The sequence below is a fragment of the Pinus tabuliformis genome, chromosome 1_2 (genome assembly GCF_031772625.1).
Source record: "Pinus tabuliformis cultivar Carrire ecotype Pingquan chromosome 1_2, CPIR1, whole genome shotgun sequence".
Lineage (NCBI taxonomy): Eukaryota > Viridiplantae > Streptophyta > Pinopsida > Pinales > Pinaceae > Pinus > Pinus tabuliformis.
Genome location: NC_142298.1, coordinates 937983986 through 938009657, shown reverse-complemented (window position 1 = coordinate 938009657; position 25672 = coordinate 937983986). Strand labels below are relative to the sequence as shown.

General features: G+C 41.1%; 1 protein-coding gene across 10 annotated transcripts in view; it reads left to right on the top strand.

Annotated features, from left to right (window-relative positions):
• Positions 1-25672, top strand: part of LOC149209028 (uncharacterized) — a 369369-nt gene that overhangs the window by 47213 nt on the left and 296484 nt on the right. For all 10 annotated transcript variants that reach the window (XM_089396260.1, XM_089396263.1, XM_089396258.1 and 7 more), the window contains exon 3: positions 238-362. In XM_089396260.1, the coding sequence (XP_089252386.1) occupies positions 238-362 (125 nt within the window). The remainder of the gene's footprint in view (positions 1-237; positions 363-25672) is intronic.

The following is a 25672-nucleotide window of genomic DNA, read 5'->3' as shown; positions in this document are numbered from 1 at the left end:
AATCATTTCAAAATTTCATGATACTATCTGGATGACTTGTGTTTGCAGGTTTTTCAGTGTGCTTTTGTCTTGCGTTCATTAGTTAGAGAAATTTGCTGAGGAATGATATTTGAAATATTTTTGCTTGGGAGAGGATTGGATTTCTTTTGAGCATAGTTTCTGTCTGTTTGAATTGTAGTTATGTTTTCATAAAATGGATTCCTTTATTTATTTTAAACTTGATTCATTTTCTGGCAGAACTGATCCTAGAGGAGAAGAATATTGATTTAAATATCCAGAGCAAGTTGATTGCAGAAAGAGAGAAAGAAATTGAATACAAGTCGCAAGCTATTACCTCTTTACAGGCTGCAGCGGATCTTCAGGTGGGTTTTCTGATTTAAAATATTAAACGTTGGGTTTATTGTTCATAAATACTCATATCCCAAACTTCCACTGCTAATCATATTATGCTAAAGCGGCTAACAATGTTTGGCTTGCCTATTGCCTTGGCCGGTATGCTTTGTGTATTTCTTAAATCACCTCACATCAATTGCTTTTCTCAATTTGCCAATATCTTGATCCATATTTCACCTGTGCATAACTCGTGAATGTTCATTCATGTCTGTTCAAAATGTCAGTATAATAGTTATCTCTATCTTTTCATAGTAAAGGGAATGACTTCTAGTGTTATATTTGTTAGACACGTAATCCATAAGGGTTACCGTGAGGAATGCGATCTGTCATTAGGGATCCAAGAGACCTTGGAATATGAATCCAACGGTCATAAACATGTATTTACTATTTAAATGTCTGTCATTTTAATGATAATGGAATTCACACTTATTCTTTTTTCCTCGTCTGCAGCCCAACAGTGGTATCAAAGTAGGTCTCACTCAGAAACCCATCATGTCTGCCTCTTTGAGTTCGTCAGATCTGCCACTTGAGCAGTCCTAAAACCCTTGGCTGTTTCTCTGTGTGCTATTAACTTCTTACAGAAGCTTTCTGGTATCAATGCTATCATTGTTCTATGTGTCCATTCTGTTCCTACTGCCAAACTCCCACTCTGTTTACGCATTCCACCTTCACCACAACATCCTCAACTTGGCTCTGCCTGTGAATATTTGCTGTTTGCTCTACCCACCTGCTTTCAGGCTTGGATTTATGCTCTATGTCCTAGTTCTTAATTCTCAAGCCTACGACATCAGCAATGAGGAATTGATGTTGAATATTCCTGCTCAGACTTGATTTTCTCCTCTCTCATCCCTCTGGGACTCATAGCTTCAAAGCCGACTTTACCACCTTTGCGATTTGTTATGTAGGGGAATCTGCTTTTACCAAGAGCATTTCAACTAGTTTGATATAGTGTGGTGGAGAGCATAGTGCTGTTAGAGATGTAGTGGAGCTTTTCTCCATTGAAGTAATCTAACAACACATGCAAACTCAGGACCCTTTTCATTACAGAGAGACCCAATGACTCGCTGGTTAGAGCTGACATGGCTCTGTTATTCAACGATAGAATTGTTATAGTTGTCTTACTGTTTATCTCACCCACTAGCTTTGTTTGCGTAAGATAGCTATGCAGTCATCCCATGTTTGGCCTTGAGAGCGCGAAGAATGGCTAGGAGAACCTGACTTTCATTTATGATAAGGTTAGGGTTTCTAATGTAAGTTTGAGAGCGAATCGTTGTAAGAATTTTCTCAACATATTTTCGTGTGAGGAGTGTCAAATGATCAAGACACACAACCCACAAAGCAAAGCAAATGCTTCGGTCTCTAGTTTACCTACAATGAAGTTCCTTGGCGTCTCTAAACGATTTTGGAGATTGTTGGCCATGATATGTTCCCAAATCCTTTTAATGGCTTCTAGCAGACTATGTTACTATGTTCGAGATTGCAAAGTTAATCTCTCAACACTTCATTAGAAATTAAGTGATGGTGGTTACAAATTGATTAGAACGTGTTAGTTCATCATTTTGGAATGATCTTGGTTTAGAGAAAACTTTCAAATCTCAAGTTGATTGAAGTATGCATGGCAACTTCATGTAAATGTTGGCAGATATTTTTTGGAGGTCCTCTGTGTGTATGCAGATCCAGTTTTGGATTTTGTAATCTTTTGTTAAGGAATTGAAGCCAGTTCCTCACCACGTTTAGTTCATATGCTTATGGAATTTCAAGGAGCACTTTTGTTTACAATGTTTGGGAGCAAAATCTTGGACATTGTAAGGAACTTGGCATGGTTTGTACATTCATTTCCAAAGGTCAATTCATATTCAGAATCAAGATTATTTGTAATTTGCAAATAGTTTTTTTGTAAGTTACCAGTTAAATTGTATTGTAAATGGGTGCATTTTCAGTAGAAGCGGACATTGTCATCAAGTTTGCCATGTGGAGGTTCATAGTTTTTGATCTTTATCTTTGTAAGCATTGTAGAAATATTTTTGTCCTTCCACATTGAGGCTTCTAGTTTTGAAGCCCTATCAATCAAGCGTGTACAATTTAGACTGAGCCATAGCTAGAATGAGAGCCAAAGTCAAAGTTGTGCCTAGAGTTGAAGCTATGAGCATTATTCAGTATGCAGTCATCTTTAAAATGACATTAGTTTGCTGTCATCTTCAAATTGCCATTTACAAGCACTTCCAGTTAATAGAGAACATCAACTTCGATCTAAATTAGGAAATGTTGTTGGGATTGTCGAGCCTTAGGGCAAAGTTCCACGGTTTTCAATCATGTTCAAACCACCATCATTTTGCAATCATCTTCAAATCGCCATTTGTGAGCACTCCCAATGAGCAGAAGTCTTAAACTTCTAGCCAAATTTGAAAATGTTTTGGTAATTGCTGAGAGTTAGCATTGAGTTCCAGAGTTGGTGGTCAACCTTAAACCACCATTCAGTGGAAGACTTTGGCTTCTGTTTCAAATCAGAATGTAGCTCAACTTGAGTTCGACCTATTTATCCACAAACACAATGTCAACCGAAAATTGTCAATAAATGTTTGCAAGAAGCTTATTTTCATTGTTTTCTAACACACAAACAAAATAAGTGGTTTCAATGGTTACACATTGCTAGATGGTGGTACAACTCTACTTATCACACTTTAGCCAAAATGACTGCTTTTCAAGTTCCTTATGGTTATGAGCCCCCTAAATGGAAAGAATTTGCTATACAAGAAACAAAAATTCTCGCGGTAAAGGATGAATTAGAAGAAAACCAAAAGGTCCTTCAAAGACACAAGGAAAATCTAAATATCGCAAGAAATCGTATGAAACAACAAGCAAAGCAACATAGAACAGAAAGAGAATTTGAGTTGGAGATTGGGTATTTGTGAAGCTTCAACCTTACAAACATTGATCCTTGAAACAATAAGGAAAAAACAAATGGACACCAAAGTTCTACGGACTATACCAGATTAATAAAAGGATCAACCAAGTAGCATACAACTTGAGCCTCCCTCATAAAAGCTAGATTCAAAATGTTTTCCATGTATCTTGCCTCTATTTATGTCACATGGTTCGACTTCAATTTCGAGTTTGACAATAATAAAGTTTGATTCAAATTCGAATTTGGTGATGAGGTTCGGATAAGGTTCGCCATTAAATTCATCCATATACATATTTTAAATTCTCAAAATATATAAAAATATTTATAGTTGTATATATTTTATATTAATTTATAATTTATATCTTTCTATATATATATATATATATAAGAAATGGGTAAGGGTTTTGTATTAATAAAAACTGGATTATGGGCCAAAACCCTTACAAGATCTTTCTATTCTTTGGAAGCAGAAGTATTCATCAGTCCATACAAAATTAATGCGTACTATGCTAAACACATATCTACTTATAACTCGACAAAATGTCCCAAGTATAAGAAGGTATTTACAGATGAAGATATAACTTCATAGAGTTTTAACAAAAACCAGTAGACCCGACCTTAATCCCTCCCATCAACAACGACTAATACTAGGATTGTCAGTCCTCTGTGAGTGACAAGGCTTCTAGAAGCTACACTGGAATCAATGCCTCCTAATTCGAGTGTAGCGCTGCCAGCCATGGATTCCTCCAAAGCGGTAATGCGAGCGCTGAGAGAAATGGCTTCCTCACGCAATTTATTTAGAGAAAGCTCCAAACTACTCAGAAGTCGTAGGAACTTGCCTTCCAAGAGGAGATGAGGCAACTGTTGTTGTATATATGATATGTCGTCCTGCTGTTGCCTGGCAACTTGCATTGCCTCGACCGAGTCCAAGAACCTATCAAGCAACAAACCAAAGTCTAGACTCTCCGGAATTGGAGGGTATGCCATTGCAGGGAATAGCCACTGAACTCGTCTGGCTAGAGTACCAACAAGCTTAACCCACACCCCATGACCAACAAGGGAAGGCATCCCATGGATTTTCAGGAGAGCCAAATACACCATTATATAATCGAAACTGAGACACTGTCACGAGCCAAACTAAGGCAAATTTTCCATATCATGCCCAAAATCCTCAAGAGGATGATGAATAAACTGTTGATTGAAAGTGCAAAACGACAAAATTAACTCTAGCTCACTGCACATGTGAAATTTTTATCTATTGAAGCAACTGGAAATTATTCTTCTAACTGAAAATTTAATTATGCAGGTAATTTGCTACGACAAACAACAAATAAAATCACAACTGCAACTTTCACCATAAAAAATACTGCGGAAAATAAAATACTGGAAACAGAGAAATTCTAGCACACACAAGAATTTTTACATAGTTATTTTTGGACAATTGTCCCCGTAAAAACCCAATGCAGGAAAATCGGTGCAGCAGACGAGTGTTTTATTATTATTCTTTAGCAAAAATTCTGGGTACAATAATTTAGATGCCCAACTGGCGATCTAATCTGAGGAAAGTATTGGCAAAATCTATCAAGGAATTTTCTCTCACCCCACAAGTATTTTCTGCCTTCGAAATTACCTCCCCAACCTCTACGCTGAGCCTCCTGCATCATCCTCTGCGCAAAGCTTATGCTGACCATATGAGAATTTCAGGCTTCCTTCCTTTGCCTCTTTTGGGGACTAGAAACCTTCCTCTTGGAATGCTGCTGCCCTCCTCTTCCACTTGCTACTCACGCTCTAGCTCTATCTTCTCTACTGAGTTACTGCTACTGAGAAAATCGAACTGCTTGGGCAACTGAGTATCTGCTCAAGTGTGTTCTCCACCACCACATCGACCTCCTCTTATAATCCACTGTTGGAGAACCAACGACCAAGATTAAAACTTAATCAATGTCTAGGATCATCTCTGGATCGATCCGTGTGAGTTTCTAGATGATTCTCACCTTATCTCAATTAATACTGATTAATTAACCATATTCCCTAAGTTTAGACTTAGGAAATATTTAGAAAACGATTAATAATCTAATTGAGATACTTCGAGGCGGGATTTCCAGAAACAATTTCTGGGATTTGAAGATCTCATGTATTCTAGCCTCTCCACCAAATTTCGTGACTAGAACACATCCGATGCTACAAAAACTAACACTCCCTCTTAGCGAGGAATGTGTTCTAGTGTTGCACATCCTGCCACAACACCCTGCCTCTGCATCATTTCCTGTTACGCTACTGATGTCTGGTTGCTTCTGCCCACCAACCATTACTTAACTGATATACACTGCTTCTGTGTTGTTGCTGGCCCTGCTCTACTGCTGCCAACATTGCATCTACATTGTAGCTCCCTCTCATCTGTTGATGCTGCAACTAAGAATCATCCAAGGTAATCTGCTACTGAAACGGGTTCTCCATCATACCCATCTGTTCTCTGTTGGCCGAGTTATTTTCCGTAGTTAGTGTGAGTTTCTAGAGAGGTCAAGTTATTCACCGAAATGCACTAGTTGGATTGATTTAGGGTCATAGAGAGGCCGAATTGATTTAGAGGGGCCGAATTGCTTCCAGTAGTTCAAGTCATCTTGCAGAATTGAAGAAATAAATTTGTCAGAGGTTTGCCTGTAAACGACAAGCAGTTTATTTAATTCTCAATTGCTGAAGAATAACAAAAATCGCTCATCTGCAAAATTGGTTTTCCCTTCAGGTTTTTTCCGGGGACAATTTGTCCAAAAATACCAGTGTCAAATTTTTTTTTTCTCAGTTCCTGTGATTATTTATTTGTGAAATTGCAGTTGTGTTATTTTCAATATTTTATGTGAATTAATTTTCCAGAAGACAAATAATTTGCAAAGATAGAAGATTAATAACCAGTAACTACAATAGATTTTTCACATGGTATAAGAGCCAGTTTCGATGAAGCGCAGATGTGAGGGAAGAATAGACTCAACGCAGGACACATGAAGACAAATCGAGGGTTTACAAAACCTAGTTTGAACTTCTCCAATTGTATTTGGGTTTTGTATATTTTCCTAGGTTTTTTAGAAATGGATGGAGCTTCAAACTTTGGTGCCTGGAAAGCCAACGTTTCTTTGTTGCTAGAGGAGAATGGTCTCAAAGAGTATGTGACTAGTGTTGTCGTTGTATCGGTAGATCCAACACAACTCATTGCATACAAGAAGGAATATGCCAAGTCAAGAAGAATAGTCCTTGACGAGATTAACGATCATTTTGTTCTGCATATCGCAGATCTAGATACAACGAAGAATATGTGGGACGCCATTCTAAATTTGTACAAGAATGCTAACACGAACAGGGAGCTGATTCTCGGGGAAAAGTTGAGAAATACCTTGATTAACAAGGGTGAAGACCTTGTTAGTTACCTCACTAGAGTTCGACTTGTTAAGGACAAGTCGACAACTATTGGAGAATAGTTAACTGATGATGAGCTCGTGAGAACCACCTTAAATGGGTTCTCAAAGAAATGGGATGTGTTCATTCCGGCGACCAATGGATGAGATACACTGCTGAGTTGGGATCGACTTTAGATAAGATAAGATAAGATAAGATAATTTTATTAATGTCCAACGAATGACCACAAAGTAGGTCAAAGGGACTGTCGGTTACATAAGGGGGCCGTGCCCAGTAGGAGAACCAATCGGTCTCCTCAGAAAGACAAATGCTGAAAGGAAGATAGAAACTAAAAACTAAAAACGAGGCGGGTTGGGAAGAGCGAATGGAGCTCCGATCCCGGCCACGCCTGTTGATCTCTAGACTGCGTCGTAGTCTCACTGGTGAAGAAGACCCTGGGGACTCGGATGTGGGAGTCCGCTACTCCTAGCATCCGAGGCCGAGAGAAAAGAGCTGTGGGTAGTTCAGCAAGGTTTGCTGGTTTGAAGCGGTGGGCGCTGGTTGCCTCCCATTGTGTTGTCTCTGTGATCTAATGATCCTGGGCCGCCTCTCGGGGAGATGCCTGGAACGGTTCTGCTGCTGGGCCCTCGTAAGTAAGGGGCCTCTCCTCTTAACTGAACGAGGGTCTGTCGATCTGTGTGAGCCGGACTGATCGGTACTCGGACTGGTTGATCTCTTGACTCCTCGGTCTGAGGGGAGTATGCTGAAGAAAGAGGTGATCTGACGAGTAGTGTTGGGTCAGACGGGAGGCTGGAGGATATGCTCCCGATGCTTTAGAGTCTCCTGGATGTAAAGTGCGACACATCTCTGGTCCGTGTAGCTGAAGAAGCTGGATAGGTTCTGTGGTCCTCTGAAAAGACAGTGGTAGCGACCTCTGATCTCATAATATATCGGACAACCGAAGATGAAGTGCCATTCGGTTTCCACCTCCTGTGTATGGCATAGCCGGCAAGTCCTGTCAACTCTCTCTATCTGGTGGTCTGTCTCTACCCGAAGCCTATGTGATCCAACTCTGAACTGCCCGAGGGGGATCCGAAGAGCATGCATCCAATGTCGAAGCGTGTACTGGGGCCGAACTATAAGCCCGTCTCTGATACTCAAGAAGTGCTCTGCATAGAACGCCATCTTTGGGCGCAGCCCCCCCGGGGGGTTAATCCATGTGACCTGGATAAACTGCCTGTAGATGTCTTCTTTGATGATCTTGTTTAGTTCCTGCCTGGGGGGAGTCCTCTGGGGGCATTCAGGGAATATCGAAAGGGGGGGAGATGATCTATATGGAGTCCCACTGCCTCGAGGAACTTCGAGACCCCTGTGTACCAACATTTGGCTTTTCCTGGTTGGGTGCGGTCGATGGCTTCAGAAGAGCAGTAGGCTAGATAAGGGTACCTTTCGCGTCCTTTCAATGTATCTGCGAAGCTCCGGGCTCGGTGAAGAAAAGAGACCAGTCTGAAGGCTGCCTCAAGGTGGAAGGGCTGCGCACCAAACTCGGCCAGTATGATTTGGTGTGGGATAGTATGCTTGCAACGGATAATACGTCGGAGGAGAAGGGTTTGGACTCTCTCAACTGCTGCCCAATCAGACTCAAGCAAGGAGGGGCCCCAAATTTCCGATCCGTACAGGACCGTGGGTCGGATCAGGGCGTCCATAAGGCTCAATTTGGACGAGATGTCCTGGAAGTGGTGGCGGAAACATTGTCTCTCTAGAATGGCTAGAGAGCCATACCCCTTATTGATCCGAGGTTGCAGAGCTGGCCGCAAACTGAACCGGGGGCCCGAAAACTGTACTCCCAAGTATGTGTAACTATTGGTAATCTCCACTATCTCTCCCTTGAAGAAAAATCGGAGATCCTGAGACTTCTTCGTCCCGTTGAAGACTATTACCTTTGTCTTACTCAGGTTCACTGACAATTTCCGGAGATCACAGAATAGGGCTAACGCATCCAGCTGCCTCTAGAGACCTTCTGGTGATGAGGATAAGAGTGCAATGTCATCTGCAAAGAGTAAGATATAGATCAGAACCTGATTTCAATTAGGAGGAGCTTAGATTGAGCCTTGTCAGTGGCGACAATAGTAGTAAAACTCAAAAGCGTGAAGATGATGAGAACGTGGCCCTAATAGGAAATGGCATGGGAAAGAAGGGTTCTAGCAAAGGATCCAAGGGAGGAGAGAAGAAAAAGGACTTGAGTAAAATCAAGTGCTTTGGTTGCGGTCAACATGGTCATTGGTCACTATGTCAGTCAATGTCCGAACCAGAAGAAGGGTCACAAGAAGAAGGGGAAGCAACAAACAATCGCTCTAGCAACCTTTGGTGAGCTATCTTCGAGATTAGAGGATGACTTCGCTCTCATAGCTTACCTCTCTAGCTCTACATCCACAAGTGTCTGGTCTATTAATAGTGGAGCGTTAGGTCACATGATGGGAGTTAGAGAATACTTTTCCAATTACTAGGAAGAGGTGATTGGCTTCCAGATTCAGTTGGGCAATAAGTCCAAGTGCACTCCAGTCGAGAGAGGGACAATTACCTTTTAGAGGGAGTCAGGCAAGAACACTAATGTTACAGAAGTGTTGCATGGGCTAGGTTTAGGGATGAACCTAATTTTAGTTTCAACTCTCCAGGAAAAGCGATATGAGGTCTACTTTCGAGGGCCTAAGGTGTATATTAAGCACCGAGATTGGAAATCAATGAAACAGATTGGAGTAATGAGCAACAAGTTATACAGGTTGCAGTTGGATGCTCCAAAGGCACTAGTAAGCAACAACAGTAACAAAGACATGGGAGAATTATGGCAGAGGAGGGTGGGACACATCCATCATGGAGCACTCAGACTGCTCAGGGAAATCATGACAAGAGTTCCTGAAGTTAGCACGAAACACGATGATGTGTGCAGGGGGTTTGTGCTTGGGAAATTTGTGAAAGCAACATTTCCTAGGACTGACAGTAGAGCTAGGGCTGTGCTCGAGTTGATACGTTCTGATATATGTGGCCAATTGTCTATGAAATCTCTCAAATCTTATGAGTATTTCGTAACATTCATTGATGACTTCTCGAGGAAGACTTGGATATACTTCTTGAAGACTCAGGATGAAGCCTTCTGTTGCTTCCAAGAATTTAAGGCTCTTGTGGAGAACATGATAGGAAATGAGATAAAGGTGCTTTGTACGGATAATGGAGGTGAGTATGTGGAGAAAACCTTCAAGGACTTTTGTGCAAAGGAGGGCATCAAGAGAGAGTGGACAACTGTATATAACCCACAACAAAATGGGGTCGCTGAGAGGAAGAACATGACGATAGTTAGGGCAGTGAGGATGATGCAATATGACTAGGACATGCCTAGATTTCTATGGGCAGAGGCATGTAGTACAACAATATATATCCAAAAAAACGTCAAGGCGTTGGGGAAGATGACCCCTGAGGAGGTGTATACAGGGAAGAAGGCAGAGGTTGGGCAGGTCAGTATTTTTGGCAACATAGTCTATTGTCACGTGTCAGATGACAAATGCATCAAGTTGGATTCCACTGCAGAGAAGGGCTATTTAGTTGGCTACAGTGAAACTTTCAAGGCATACATGATATACATTCAATGTAGCAAGAAGATTATCATGAGACGGGATGTGAAGTTCCGGGAGGAGAAAGCATTAAGGAGATCTTGCCAGTTGCTAGCAGTTGATCAGACCAAGCCAACATATGCTCTAAGAGATGAATAGGGATATCATTCTCAAGGCACTAGTACGAGTACAAGAGTAGGTATAAGTGCAGAGGAGAGCTCACAACAAGTGGAGCAACAACAACAAGTAGAGGAGTAGGAACCTCCACCCACCACCAATGGGAGAAGAAACAAAGAGGTGCTTCAGACATTGAAAGATTGTAGGGGTTTGTGGGAGCTCCTAGTTCGAGCACCAGGGACAAGAGACTGCCATAAAGGTATTTAGGGTGCAAGGCATTGATGGGCGAGCTCATTGATAGTGAGCCTTCCAGTTATGAGGAGGTTGTTCAACATCATGTGTGGCAGGATGCGATGGTGGAGGAGTACAACTCCATCATGCTGAATGATGTATGGGAGGTTGTACCTAGACTGTTGGACGGGGCAGTGGCTGGTTTTCGTTGCGTTTATAAGATCAAACACACTACAAACGACATTGTAGAGAACTACAAGGCTAGGTTCGTGGCCAAGGATTTTGCTCAGAAGGAGGGCATAGACTATGAGGATACTTTTGCTCTAGTGGCTAGATACACTTCCACCAGGGTTGTGATCTGTCTAGTAGCACAGATGGGATGGTAGATTCACTAGATGGATGTCAAGATGACTTTTCTGAACAAAGTGATAAAAGAAGAGGTGTACATCGAACAACCAAAAGGATTTGAGACACATGGGAGGAATACTCATGTATGTAGATTGAAGACAACGCTATACAGACACAAGCAAGCTCCCAGAGCATGGTATTGTTGGATTGACAATTACTTGCAACAGATGGGCTTTGTGAAGAGAGAGGCAAATTCAATCCTCTACTATTTGATGGTAGGCGGTGAACCTCTCATTCTCGTATTATGTGTGGATGATCTATTTCTAACAGGGTCACCAGGGCTCATAGAGGACCGCAAGAGGGAATTGGAAGCAAATTTCGAGATGAAGGATTTGGGACTGATGCATTATTTTCTAGATTTGGAGGTATGGCGGAGAAATGGGGAGTTTATTTCCTTGGTCAATGGAGATATGCTATGGAAATTCTGAAGATATTCGGGGTGTTGGAATATAGACCCATGTGTACGCCTATACAAACTTGAGGAAGAGAGATGTGTCAGAGCAGGGAATGGTAGAAGCCACCACGTATAGACAATTTATTGGCTCTTTGATGTATCTGGTCAACACTAGGCCGGATATCTGTTTTGCTGCCAACACTCTCAGTTAGTTCAGGGTTGAACCTAATAGGGTACGTTTGACAACAACGAAACATGTGTTACGATATCTATGTGGTAAGTCGAGTATGGCCCGAGGCTTACTCGAGGTGACGGTGTCAGGTTGATGGGGTATACAGATGCAGATTGGGTAGGTAGTGCAGTGGATTGGAAAGGCACCTCAGGATGTTGCTTCAGTATTGGATTAGGGGTTGTTTCTAGATACAACAGGAAGCAAAAGTCCGTGGCACTGAGTTTTGCAGAGGCATAATACATGTTAGCGAGCATGACTACATGTGAGGCCATATGCCTTAAGATGTTGCTAGTGGTACTATTTGCTTAGAGGTTGGAGTCGACTAGTATCTACTGTGATAATTAGAGTTGCATCAAGCTCTCTAAGAATCTAATGGTTCATGATAGGTTGAGACACATTGACATCAAATACCACTTCATCAGAGATTGTGTACAACATAGATCAGTTCAACTATAGTATGTTTCCATTGATATGTAGGTTGTAGCTATTCTGGCGAAGACCTTGGGTAAGGCAAGTTTGTCTTCTTCAGGGATAAGTTGGGAGTAGTGTAGAACACCCACCTCGCTAAGAGGGAGTGTTAGTGTTTGTAGTTCGGACAAGTGTTCTAGTCTAAGATGTTTTTATGAGACTAAGGAACACAAGAGGATTAATTATCTCTAATACCCACAAAACATTTTCTAGTGAAATCCTCTTAATGAAATTAATTAGCCAGTTCTAATTATTTTCCTAAGTCTAACCTAGGAAATTTCTTAATTAATTGGGATTAATTGAGACAAATCGGTTTTGCTCTAGAGACTTCTAGAAAAGTAATTTTTAGAAGTTGATATGTGTTGATATTGGTAGCTTGGGAGGCACTCCAAATCCTAGGGAACATGGTTGTGGAGGAATTGGCAACACAAAAGGGGTTTATGGGCTAAGAACCCCACCATGTGGGCTTTGCACCCAATCTTGTGGGTACGAAACCAAGAAGAGATTTGATGACTTGGCACGTGGAGATGGAAGAGCACCTTTAAAGAAACAAGCGACAACTTCAAGCACCAAGAGACGATTTATATTTTGTGAGAAATTAATTTTTATATGTTTCAAGTGGCTGAATTTCCTAAAAGATCAAGCCGACCTTAGTTAAAGTGACCTTTCTTGAAGGGCTAGACGTCACCCTGGAGAAGCATATAGATATGAATGAGGAGGAGCCTCATTCTACATCCAATCAAGCGATTTCTCTCTCATGTGAAGACAAGCAAGGAGTCTGAGTATCCTGAGATAGCTGCAACCCTAGAAGCTCGAATGAAGGAGATAATAGGATTAGGTTTGAAGGTCTATTCTTGTGACTGCTTGGGCATGATTTGGGCTAGTGCAGGGAGCATGTAAGGAAGGAGATTCTGAGCATAAGTAGAGAATAAAAGGGCCAAAGTTTAGGAGCAGATCTGAGCCTAAATTAGGTGGATTCTCTTAGTCAAAAGGGCCAAGGTTCTGTGTGATTGTAGGTAGGAAAGAAGGGCCTATTTTGGAGGCCGAATAGCCTAATAGGCCTTCCAAAACTAGGCCGCATTTCTTTGAAGCATCAACGCAGAAATAAGGTCAGTTTGGAGGGTTTTCTGTTGGTTTAGCACAAGCACTAGATGCCCTAAACATGGCTGCATACCTCAGGTAATTGCAGGCTTGGATCTGAACCATTTGGAGGGCTAGTGCAGGACGTCTTCAAGGAGTGCAGGATTGGTGTCCAGTTTGAGACAGTTGTCTTGGCATTTAAAGGAGTAGTTGGAGGGCTAACAGTAAGTGCCAAATCAACCCTAAGTGTAGTCTCTTGAAGGACTGAAAGCAACTGTTAGAAGGGCAGAGGAAGAGAAGTCTAAGGTTTTGTCTCTTAAAGGAATAGGGGCAACTAAATGGACTTATGAATTGAGCCCAAGTTTGCTGAAGAGAAGGGCATATTTTGATAGAGGGCAAGCCTCCATGCCCTAAGTTTGTCTTCATTGGAGCAACACTGCAAGGCAATAGAGGGAAGAAGTCCCAATGTTGAGGAGCAACAATGGGCTGTCTAGGAGTTGTTCACAAATGAAGTTCTGAACAACTCACAAGAAGATTGTATGTGTTGATTCATTGAATGAATTAATGATTAGCTAGAGGGCAGATTAGAGAGCTGTGTTCAGTGACCTAAAGGAGCAGGATTCATTGATAAAGGTAGATTGGTGTTGCTGTAGATTGAGAGACGAAGGGTTGACAAATGTGTTCAGGTAGTCGGACTGAAAGGGCTGTGGAGTGCTACATCAACAACTAGATCAAGTGTTGTCTTGTTCAGGCTAGATTGTTTGTTGAAGGACTGACACCAAACCCTAGTTTGTATTATTGTATTAGTGATTGCATGAGGGCCATGATCCCTAGTACGGGAGCCCTAGACAATTGTATTAGAGAATGATAATATAACGAAGTTGGGTTGTTGAAAAATTGTAATAAGTTGTCTATTTGTGCACTAGTTGATTTACTGCTGTGTTTATTCTTTTGTGCAAAGTAGTTTGTTGTGTGCCGTGGCATTTGAGTTGGTTGAGTCGAAGGTTCTAAGGCCCTAACCTAGATTCTTCAGTGCCGTGGAAAAACAACAATATGATCTTAGCCATTGACTGATGTTAGATTGTGGTAGTTGATTCGTCAACGAGAGATTATAGGAGGAGATCGACGGGGCCTTTAGAGAACATATTCAAAGAGTGCAAGTGAAAAGATTTGCAGTGATAGGAAGGGTGCAATGATAACATGAGAGACACCAACAATAAGGATCAACGGAGATTGGGATCGAATTGCCGGAGTAGGTTTTTTCACAGCGATTTCCAGATTCTGTAATAGAGGGAGTTTAATTTATTTGTAGAGGTCGATTTCCTCTAGGTAGTTCGAGTTATTCTAGGGAGGCTAAGTTGTTGGAGTTGTTAGTTTTTGGTTGCAGTCTAAGTCACCGTGTTCGGCGAACATAATCCTTCAAATTCGAAGTTTGTCGAACTTAAAAGCAATTCGAATTTGTTCGCCGAACATAAAGTCAGTCTGGAATTTGAAATCGAACATCATCGTGAACTTAAACAAAATTAAAAAAATTGGCCTTCGTTCTATTAAATTCGGGCTTTGGTTCGGCTTGTTTTGGCAGTTTATGATTTATAAAAAAAATAAAAATTAGAACCCTATGCTCACTCTCCAGACTCCACTCTTGACTCATGTCGTAGTGTTGCTGTTTCCACACTCGACCCTACACTTGACCCTTGTATGATGAACATATGATGTGTCCAGACTCCACACTCTACCCTTGTATGATGAACATATGATGTGTCCAGACTCCACACTCGAACCCTACGTTCTCTTTTAACTTATCATAACCTTTATCTTGGACTCCCACTGCACCCTCGTTAGAGTGACTTTACTCTAATGCAACTCGTTTTATCCATTTATTTTTCTTCACCTTATAGTCCTTACCTAACAATCTCTAAAAATTATGCAAGATCCTATCTGAAAATTTAACAAAGTTGGAAGAATATGTGGATGTTTATATGATAAATTAATTGCGAGTTACCATTTGTGGCAAAATATTGAGAATTATGCAGAGTTTTTGGCAAAGAAAAAAGAATTAATGGAATTATGATAATCATGTTTGTACAAGAATAAAACACCTGCTAGCTTGTCATTGAAAGAGGGATTATTGTTTGACTATCAGATTGTTAGGAAATGCAATGTAATTAAAGTCAAGTCACTGTAATTAGAGTCAAGTAACTAAACTTACAGGCTGCATTGTATATATGTGTTTTTCTACCTACTGTGTTTAAAACTTCAAAAAATTATTATATATATATATATTTCAAATTTCTAGTATGTCGAATTAAATGCCGAATTTTATCGCTAAAATTTCAAGTGTTGAACTTTATTCGAATTTCAAAGTCACCGAACTTGAACACGAATATGAACGCGGTGACTTTGGTTGCAGTGGACAGGGGTTCTAGTCTCTATTGTGTCTATGAGGCTAAGGAATATATTTTTGCTAATACATAGAAAAGGTTTCGTGAGAAAACACCTCAATTAGATTAATTGACCAATTATTAAAATTTTCGTAAGTCTAACTTAGGAAAACTGGTTAATTAAATCGAATGAATTGAGGAAAATCAATTTTGTTGTAGAGACTTCGAGAAAAGCCACTTGATGGGGTCAAGATGATCTTAACCATCGATTGTGATTAGATCATGGTTGTTGGTCGCTCAATGAGAGATTATAAGGGCAATTCGATGGGGTTGGAGAGACATACTTGAGTAGTTCGACTTACCTAATTGCAGAGTTAGCAAGGGCGTAGTTGAAGCAGAGGGAGACATCGATAACAAGGGTTTCAGTATAGATTTGGGAGGAGAATTCCAGAGAGGATTTCTACAGATTTTTCGAAGTTCCAGTGATAGGAAAAGAGGTCGATCTTATTTGCAGATGAAGAGGCTAAAATTAGTAGTGTGAGTAGGCAGTGATACAGTGCGACTGACAAAGGAGGGAGAGCGACATAAAGCAAGTGGACCAAGAGCAGTGTTGGAGGCAGTTTTACTTGTAGGGATGTTTTCCTGGAGGATGTGCGAATTTTCCAAAGCAGGGAGTGCGAATAGCCAGAAGGAGTGCGAGTTCCCGGGAAGAGGCCAGATTTGCAGATGAGACTTTATATCTCCAGACTATTTTCCCATTGGAGATTATTATTTGCCGGTGCTTTTCCAGTATCAGGAAAGCAAATTATTGTACTCTTAAATTGCTGAAGAATTAATAGTATAATGCCTCATTTGCTGCATTGGTTTTCCCCACATTGGGGTTTTTCCAGGGACTATTGTCCAAAAATATTGGTGTCTATCATTTATGTGTGCATTATTTTTTCAGTTCCTGTATCTTATTTTGTGAAGATTGCAGTAGTGAATTAATTAGTATTTGTCGAATTAAAATTTTGAAGACTAATAATCTCCAGAAGTTAGAAGACTAAATTCCAATTATTGCAATCGTGGAAATTTCATAGGGGCAAGTGTGAATTTCCTAGGAGGTTCGATTTGCATAGGAGAAATAGAGTTTCCCAGTGAAGGACGAAATTCCAGTGTAGGTCGAGCTATTTGCTAGAGCGCACTAGTTGTGGATTGATTTAGGGTCATAAAGAGAGGCCAAATTGGTTTAGAGGGGCCGAGTTGTTTCCAGGAGTTCAAGTTAACATGCAGAAGTGAAGAAATAAATTTTCCATAGCTTTGCTAGTAAACGACAAGCAATTTATGTAATTCTCAATTGCTGAAGAATAATAAAAATCCCTCATCTGCAGAACTAGTTTTCCCTTCAGGGTTTTTCTAGGGACAATTTGTCTAGAAATGCCAGTGTCAAATTTTTATGTGTGTTATTTTCGCAATTCCTATGATTATTTATTTGTGAAATTGCAGTTGTGTTATTTTCTGTATTTGTCGTGAATTAGTTTTCCAAAAGATAATTAATCTGCAAAGATAGAATATTAATAGCCAGTAACTACAATAGAATTTTCACATCTTCCTGGTCCCTACAACATCTCTAGGCGGGTCCACTTGGTTTGCTGGCTCTACTTACTGCTCCTGATAATCTGAATGATGAACATGATTAGGGGGATCTGTACCCACATCCTTCGGAGCCTCCGACTCCTCACTATCAATCTCCATGTGAGACTCTCTAGAACTCCTGAAGGTTACCTCCTCATCAAAAGTAACTTCTCGACTAAGCTCAATCTAACGTGGTCCTGGAATGTAGATCTTGTAGGTCTTTGAAGTCTCGTTGGATCCAACAGAAGAACCCTTCTTCCTACAAGTTTCTAACTTCTTCCTCTTCTCCTTGGGCACGTGGTTGTATACTGGAGAACCAAAGATCCTCAAATGATTGACCTCTAGCTTCACTCTTGTGAATGCCTCCTTGGGAGTCTTGTCCTCTAATATCGAATGAGTACTCTTGTTCTGAACATAAACTGTTGTGCTGGATTCCTCTACCCATAAGAACATGGGTAAATCCTGATCATGAATCATAGCCTTGACAACCTCCACAATGAACCTGTTCTTCCTTTCCGCAACCCCATTCTACTGAGGGTTGTAAGGAATTGTCAATCCCTCTTGATCCCTGCCTCTTTGCTGAAATCAGTGAAGTCCTTGGAAGTATACTCTCCTCCATTATCTGACCTCAAAACCTCTTCTTCCCTGTAAGCTTCTCTACCTGAGCCTTGAACTCTTGGAACCTGTTTGTAATATCCCAAACAGAATATTTGACTTATTTTGCAGAAATTTAACTCAACCAAAAATTTCACCATAAAATTACTATTCGATTAATATAAGATTTCCATGTAAAATAGAACAAGAGAATGCATGCAATTCAATCATACAATGAGTAGAAATAATCTCAGCTTTTATTATAATATATAACTGGCGTTTTACATGCTGAAATAACAAAATAGCTGATATAGCTGAGATAGAATTGGCCTCAAGCATCTATTACAATGTTGCACGAGCCCTCCACCAAAATTGAACTGAACTGCCACTGCTAAGCTCTCCTGTGAATTCTGGATGAATTCACCAAGGGGAGATGGGTACTCGCCCAATCTCACTAAATCACCCGAGGGTTTCCGTCCTTGGGCTACCAAGGAAGTAGAGAATCGGGTTCCCAACCTCTCATACAAGAAGAAATATCAAATCCAAGATGTCCTCTAATGGCCTCCTCCTCCTCTTTTTATAGATTTGATGGACCCCTCTAGAAGCTCCTATTTTATTATTATTTTAATCATTTAGCACATTTCCCTTAATTAAAATATTCTTTTTAATGTGGGAAAATGGTAAATTGGCCACCATGCCTCCTCAAGCCTCCAAAAATCACTTCTATCCATCCCATCCTATAGATCTTCTCATTCCAGTTCCAACGAGCTATTACACTAAGGTGTTCTGCCAAGTATTCCTCCTAAAATGCCACCTTAAGCGTAATTATTTGAGTCAGGCCCATTAATAACTCAGTTTTTTGAAAGTTGTCGGAATGCAACGAAACGAAAGGCAAACTATGCGGATGATGGAATATACCAAGTGGATGCCATCGAACCTCATAAAAACTCCTCAAAACCCCATGAAACACCTCTTGAAGCCCTTGGGTTTGTTGATGAAGTAAACCTGCACCTATGACCTGTCTGCCCCAACCCTGAAAGTCCATCCTAACCATGTCGTGAGGAACACCAGAAAAAGGAACATTACAAGTCCTCCCGCCCCAAGATTACTTGCCCTCAAGCAATCCAAACCTGTGGACCAGTCTGGTGGCCCAATGCAGCTGAGACCCAATGCCTGGATCCCATAAAAATTGTTGGGTGAGGCTATTCCTCGGTGTCGACCGACCAAGAACGGATCTCTCAACGCCCAGATCCCATACCAATCTCTGCCTGAAACTGACATCAATAAACCCTCCTAGATCCTAATGCCACCAAGCATCAATGCTCCATGGAACCTGCTGGGCTATAGCTTGCGACTATGAATGTTGCCCCACCGACTGCGTACCAACTCATCACCTCTCTCTAGTCCAACCCTTGACTCAATCCAATGCTAATCCTACTCTCCTGATGTCGGGATGGAATGCTAAAGGGCTGTCGACCTCTATCCCACTGCCAACTAGAGTATGTAGCCTCTGACATGTCTAGGGGTCCCTGCTCTACTACGCCACTGACTAAGGATATCACACCATCAATAGGATACCAACTCATGATCTAGTGGGAAGGATTGGATGCACATACACCTATATATGTGATAAGTTCCCTATGCTGCATCATCCCACACTCACGCAAGTCTGCTTGGTCAGTCAACAATATCCATTGAGAAAACCCTGCCTCTCTCCTTGTAATGGGTACAAGTGGCCAAACTGTGCTGCAAGCCCTGTCCATGTACTCTTGGAGAGGGTTGCTCCTTGAAAGTACTGTAACTCTGCCAGCTGCCTGTGCAAGCACCTGCACTTCATCAGTGGGTCGGTCCAAAGATGGATGCGTCACCATATAAAAAGGATCCACCCCCATCTGGCTTGAAACTCCATGCTCCTCCAGTCTACCAACCTCATGTAAAGCTATTCCGTCAAACCCTCTCACCTCATGAGGACATGTGTCTGCAAATGCTGCCACCTTGCGAGTTGTTTGTAACTTTGTACATCTGCCTGCTCCTCATCGATGGCTGGCCCCAACGATGGTTGCTCATCCTCCTCCATCATGGGCTCATCATGCATGCCATGCATATCATCCTCCTCAGTTGACTCATGCTCCCCCATATGTTGTTCCTGCTGAATCATCACTGGTGACTCATCATCCTGAATGTCTCCCATAAGGTCCACTGACTGCTCACCATACACACTGGAATATAACTTTGGCCTGCTAACAACAACTCCACATGACTGCTCATGCTCCCTAGAGGCATCCTTGTATGACCCCATGGACTCATCCAAAGAAGAGTCCTCATCCTGAGAGACAGAAGGAATATCCTCCTGCTCTACCTCTGCCATCTCCTCTGCATCTCTCAAGCATGAGTGGTTAGGTCCCCAAGGTTCCTTGCAGATGAAGCAAAGACCCTTCCTCCTCATCTCATTCTTGTTGCATGGTTGGTCGCCATAAATCCACTGCAACTCCTCTTGGGTCAATCGTCTCCTAAACAATCCAATGTTCTACTCAACTAACCTTGACTAGTTCATAAGCAGCAGGTGAAACCAACTGTTCTTCCCTACGAATGGCCAACAACCTAAATTGCAGCCTCCTACAAATGGCATCATGGCCTCCCATACATGAGGACAAAATGGACTGCATGTGTGTCATGACTGTGTCAGGCTGATGTTTCCTAATGCTGAAGAAGCATTGGAACATCTACAGGATCAAATCATCACACTCTAGCTCAAACATGAGGTCATAAATTCTAACCAAGGCCATAACTTCTAGAATCTCTAGCCTCTTCCCAAAGGTAGGGCCCTCACTGTTATCCAAATCCTGAAAGGTCTCCACTATCAGTGTGAAGACTCTCCTCATAAGGCCATCATTGTAAGGAGGTATAGGTGCGGTCAACATCATGATACTACTAAGACAAGAAGCAACTGGAAGTTTGACCCCTACACACGGATGCTCCAAAAATTTGTGTTGTATGAGAGAAAGCATGGCTGGTTTTAGAGCCCAGACCAAGCTCTTCCCATCTAACTGATGCACCTTGGAGAGAAGTGAAGTAAGTTCTTCTAGTTTGAGAATGGCTTTTGTTGTAACTCCCATGCATCTCAAATTTGTTCCAAGTGCATAAATTTTGTACCCGAATTCATGTTTTTTTTGTGGCTGCTTGTGCTGTAGCAAAGTAAGTATCTCCTTGGACAATGTTCTGTTGATTGTTGCTGCTAGTTTATTAAGGGAGTTTAGGAATGTTTGATCCATGTTTTGGCTCAATGAGGACAAGAATATTTGTGATAATGAGGTCACTGTTTTTCTGATTTTGATGAATTTCTCAATGAAGTGTTTTGACAAACGATTTCATAAAAAAAAATCATTGTATGTGCAATTACATGTAATAATGCCATTTCATTCTCAGGCTAATCAGTTTAAAGCAACCACTTTTTTGTGCCAAAAAAAATGATTCATTTCAGACTAATAAATTACATGGGATCAAAACATTCAACAGAGAGATAGAACCTGAGTTTTTCTTGACTGTAGGTGTGAATATAGGCTTAGCTGCAGCAATATGACACCTTCAGCATATAGTGCAAGAACTCCCGCAAAATGAGACCACAAACAACTCTCTTCCAACACTGGGATATACGCTGCTCCCTAGAGAACTGCGTTGTCCCCTCAAATCTGCACTATTGGCTGATTGACTTCAAGCTTTGATTTACCCCCTCAAAACAACCTAGAAATTTCTGCAATTTTGGGGATGTACTCCTCTCCAAAAACCCAGAAAAACCCAGAAAGGGTTTTCCCTAGTTTTGACCTGCCAAATTCGACCCCTTGGGGATTGGCCCTCCTCCAATATTGGAGCTCTGATTTACCCCCTCAAAACAACCCAGAAATTTCTGCAATTTTGGGATGTACTCTCCAAAAACCCAGAAAAACCCAGGAAAACCCAAAAAGGGTTTTCCTTGGTTTTGACCTGCCAAATTTGAACCCTTGGGGATTGACGTTCATGAAGATTTGTTCAATGCTCAAGCGTTTGTCAACACATTGTATCGTGCACAACAAATGATGGCTAATGATGAATAACTGGCTTGGCCAAACACAACTTTAACCTAATGAATGAATGATTGGCCCCTTTTGTTTTTTTTGTTTTTTATTTGTTCGGCAACTTTTGACTTCTCAATATTAGACTCAGATTCGTTGAACCATTGATAGTCACCAGAATTTGCTCATGAAACGACAATTTGTCGAGTATCTAATATGCAATCCTTCCACATCCAATAATCCCTGCAAAGATAATAAATCCTCGGTCTTCCTCTGAAGTTGATATGTAGTAAAACCCTCAGGCTGGCATGATGACCGACTCTGATACCATTGTAATATCCCAAACGGGATATCTGACTTATTTTGCAGAAATTTAACTCAACCAAAAATTTCGCCATAAAATTACTATTCGATTAATAGAAGATTGCCATGTAAAATAGAACAAGAGAATGCATGCAATTCAGTCATACAATGAGTAGAAGTAGTCCCAGCTTTTATTATAATATATAATTGGGGTTTTACATGCTGAAATAACAGAATAGCTGATATAGTTGAGATAGAACTGGCCTCAAGGATCTGCTCCAATGCTGCACGGGCCCTCCACCAAAACTGAATTGAACTGCACTGCTAAGCTCTCCTGTGAATTCTGGATGAATTCACCAAGGGGAGATGGGTACTCGCCCAATCTCACTAAATCACCCGAGGGTTTCCGTCCTGGGGCTACCAAGGAAGTAGAGAATTGGGTTCCCAACCTCTCATACAAGAAGAAATATCAAATCCCAGATTTCCTCTAATGGCCTTCTCCTCTTTTTATAGATTTGATGGACCCCTCTAGAAGCTCCTATTTTATTATTATTTTAATCATTTAGCACATTTCCCTTAATTAAATTATTCTTTTTAATGTGGGAAAATGGTAAATTGGCCACTGTGCCTCCTCAAGCCTCCGAAAATCACTTGTATCCATGCCATCCTATAGATCTTCTCGTTCCGGTTCCAACGAGCTATTACACTAAGGTGTTCTACCAAGTATTCCTCCTGAAATGCCCATTAATAACTCAGGCCCATTAATAACTCAGTTTTTTGAAAGTTGTCGGAATGCAACAGAACGAAAGGCAAACTGTGCAGATGATGGAATATACCAAGCAGATGCCATCGAACCTCATAAAAACTCCTCAAAACCCCATGAAACACCTCCTGAAACCCCTGGGTCCGCTGATGAAGTAAACCTGAACCTATGACCTGTCTGCCCCAGCCTTGAAAGTCCATCCTAACCATGTCGTGAGGAACACCAGAAATAGGAACATTACATTGTTGAAGACCTGATCGTTGGTCTTCATGAAGTATATCGATGTCTTCTGTGGAAATCATCAATGAATTTCACATATTACAAGAAGCCACTGAAAGATGATATTGTCATCGGTTTGCATACATATTAAAGCAGTAGATCCAAGATCCCCTTGGACTTACTATCATTGCATGGAAAATATCCCTTGGCATTGTTGCTAAGTGCAAAACTCTTGCAAACACCCTCATGCTCTGCCTGGAGCTTTGGAAGACCTATAACCATCCTCCGTAATGTTGGCAAAGCGCTGTAATGTAGTGAGCAAATCTCCGATGTGGTAACTCACATAAACTGATATTATCGTGTACTAATGTTTGCACTGGACATCCTAACAATATGTACGATCCTCCCTCTTGAACACCAATCACTCCTGTTGATTCTATGCCCCAGCCCTTAGGCCATACAAGAACTTGACCATCTAGCAATGCATCTTTGTAACCTCTATCGTCCAATGCTGAAAGAGTAGGTTCTTTTTCAATACTGGTAGAAATAATACGTCTCTCATGTGTTGAGAGTCTCCGGACTCTAGTTGAAACGATGTTGTCCTAACTTCTTTCACTGAATACTTTTTATTATCTCCAAGTTCCACCTGCAATGTTGTATCCTTATTTGTCAAATCTGTGAGAGAATCTCGTGAACCTGTCATGTGCCCAGAAGCACCACTAACCATCAACAAAATATCAATAGTCCATCTGCAATCTCATCAAGTTTAGATTCCTTTGTCATCTTTTGTGGTAGATGATGATCATTATCGTCAACATTGACTGTTGATGCATGCTACTTCCCTTCCTTTTCTTATGGGGACACTAGGAGTCATAGTGACCAAATGTATGCCATTTGAATCACCTGATTTTTGAAAGATCCTTCTTCTTTTGATCTTGAATTAGAGCTGATCTTCCCCTTGTATTTTTCTCATTAGCATTTCTTCTTCCTTTTCCTTTCCTTGCATGAGCTGCAAGGGCTTGGCTTTTGTCATCTCGAGATCTCTGCAAGGTGTTCTTCGACAACAATTTGGCCTCCTCTTGGACACAATTAGTCCAAAGCTAATCAAACTTGGGTAGCTCAGCTCGTGCACAATTTCCTTGTATAAATGGATCCCATGAAGAAGAAAATCCATTAAGAGTCACTGTGACAAGCTCTGGATCATCAATGGTATCTCCAATGGCCTTAAGTTGATCTCTCAGTTAGGAGACTCATGAGCTAATTGGCAATTGAATCAGATTTGGACATCATGATACAACGACGCTAATGCCTCAAGGCTAATTTCCTACTAGTGTTATTACTCTAGAACAATACCACCAAATCATCAAACATTTGTTTGGCATTCTTCAACTCACCCATATGTGGAATCAAATGGTCCTTTATGGAATCTATCAAGATTGTTGGTTGATGTAGCTCGGATAGGTGTTCTAGCCTTAGGTGTTGTTAGTGAGGCTAGATGTTAGAAAATCAGAAAGACATAAAGATTTTCTTATATAGATAATTACTTGTGATTCTTTTATCTTTATGTTTCAACACTCCCTCTTAATTAGGGAGGTATTCATAAGTATAAGTACAAGGAAGATCTCAGAACACATGAACCATGAAGAATTTAGGCACCACAATGCCATGGACTAGATTCCTGATCAGGGCAATGTATCCGAGGTCCTCCAACAGTTTAGACACTCAAGGGTAATCTATCCAGGTGGGACTAAGATGGACTAAAGCTTTCAGCCTCTCTAGGTACCATTAGGCTTACTTGCTAACCATCAACCCAGGGACCTAGGTGTGTATCCAAGGTCAGAGCTCTGTGACCAACAACAACCTCCCTACTTCAGGAACTATACATCAACACAAAGTGCCGACCAAATGTCCTCCTAGGCAATGTGTCTCACACACACAACCTCAACTTTCCCGATTATTCCAACCAGTAACAAATTCTCCCCAATCAAACGAATTGGTATCAACAAATCTCTCTCCGATCAAACTGATCAATAACAATAAGCATGTAAAACATGCTATTAGTCCTCCGAGAGATTTACCCGTACAAACACAACTCCAATCAGTAGCAAACTTTCAAATGTACATAAGTAAACACAAACCTCTAGGGTCTTCCAGACAACTGATGTTGCTTCTCAATTTATTATAGTAGGATTTCCAAACGAATCTTGACAGAAGATTCCTTAATCATACATCTTCCTTTCCTACTTCACATGCAACAACATATTCTATAAACAGATCCTGCTTTTTTTATCTCAGCAACTCCTCAAAATGCATTCTCCATTTCTTCTTTCAAGGTGCCCATCATGACTATGATATGCCCTCCCTCTCAATTAGGGAGATTCCTTTCATCAAGCTCCCTCTTAACTTAGGGAGCTCCACTTCCTTTTTATGACATCGAAGAATTTTTCGTGGCTTCCATCCTTCTTATGACCATCATCATTCATATTACTTTTCTTCATCATGCTTATCAAATCAATTTTACGAACACCT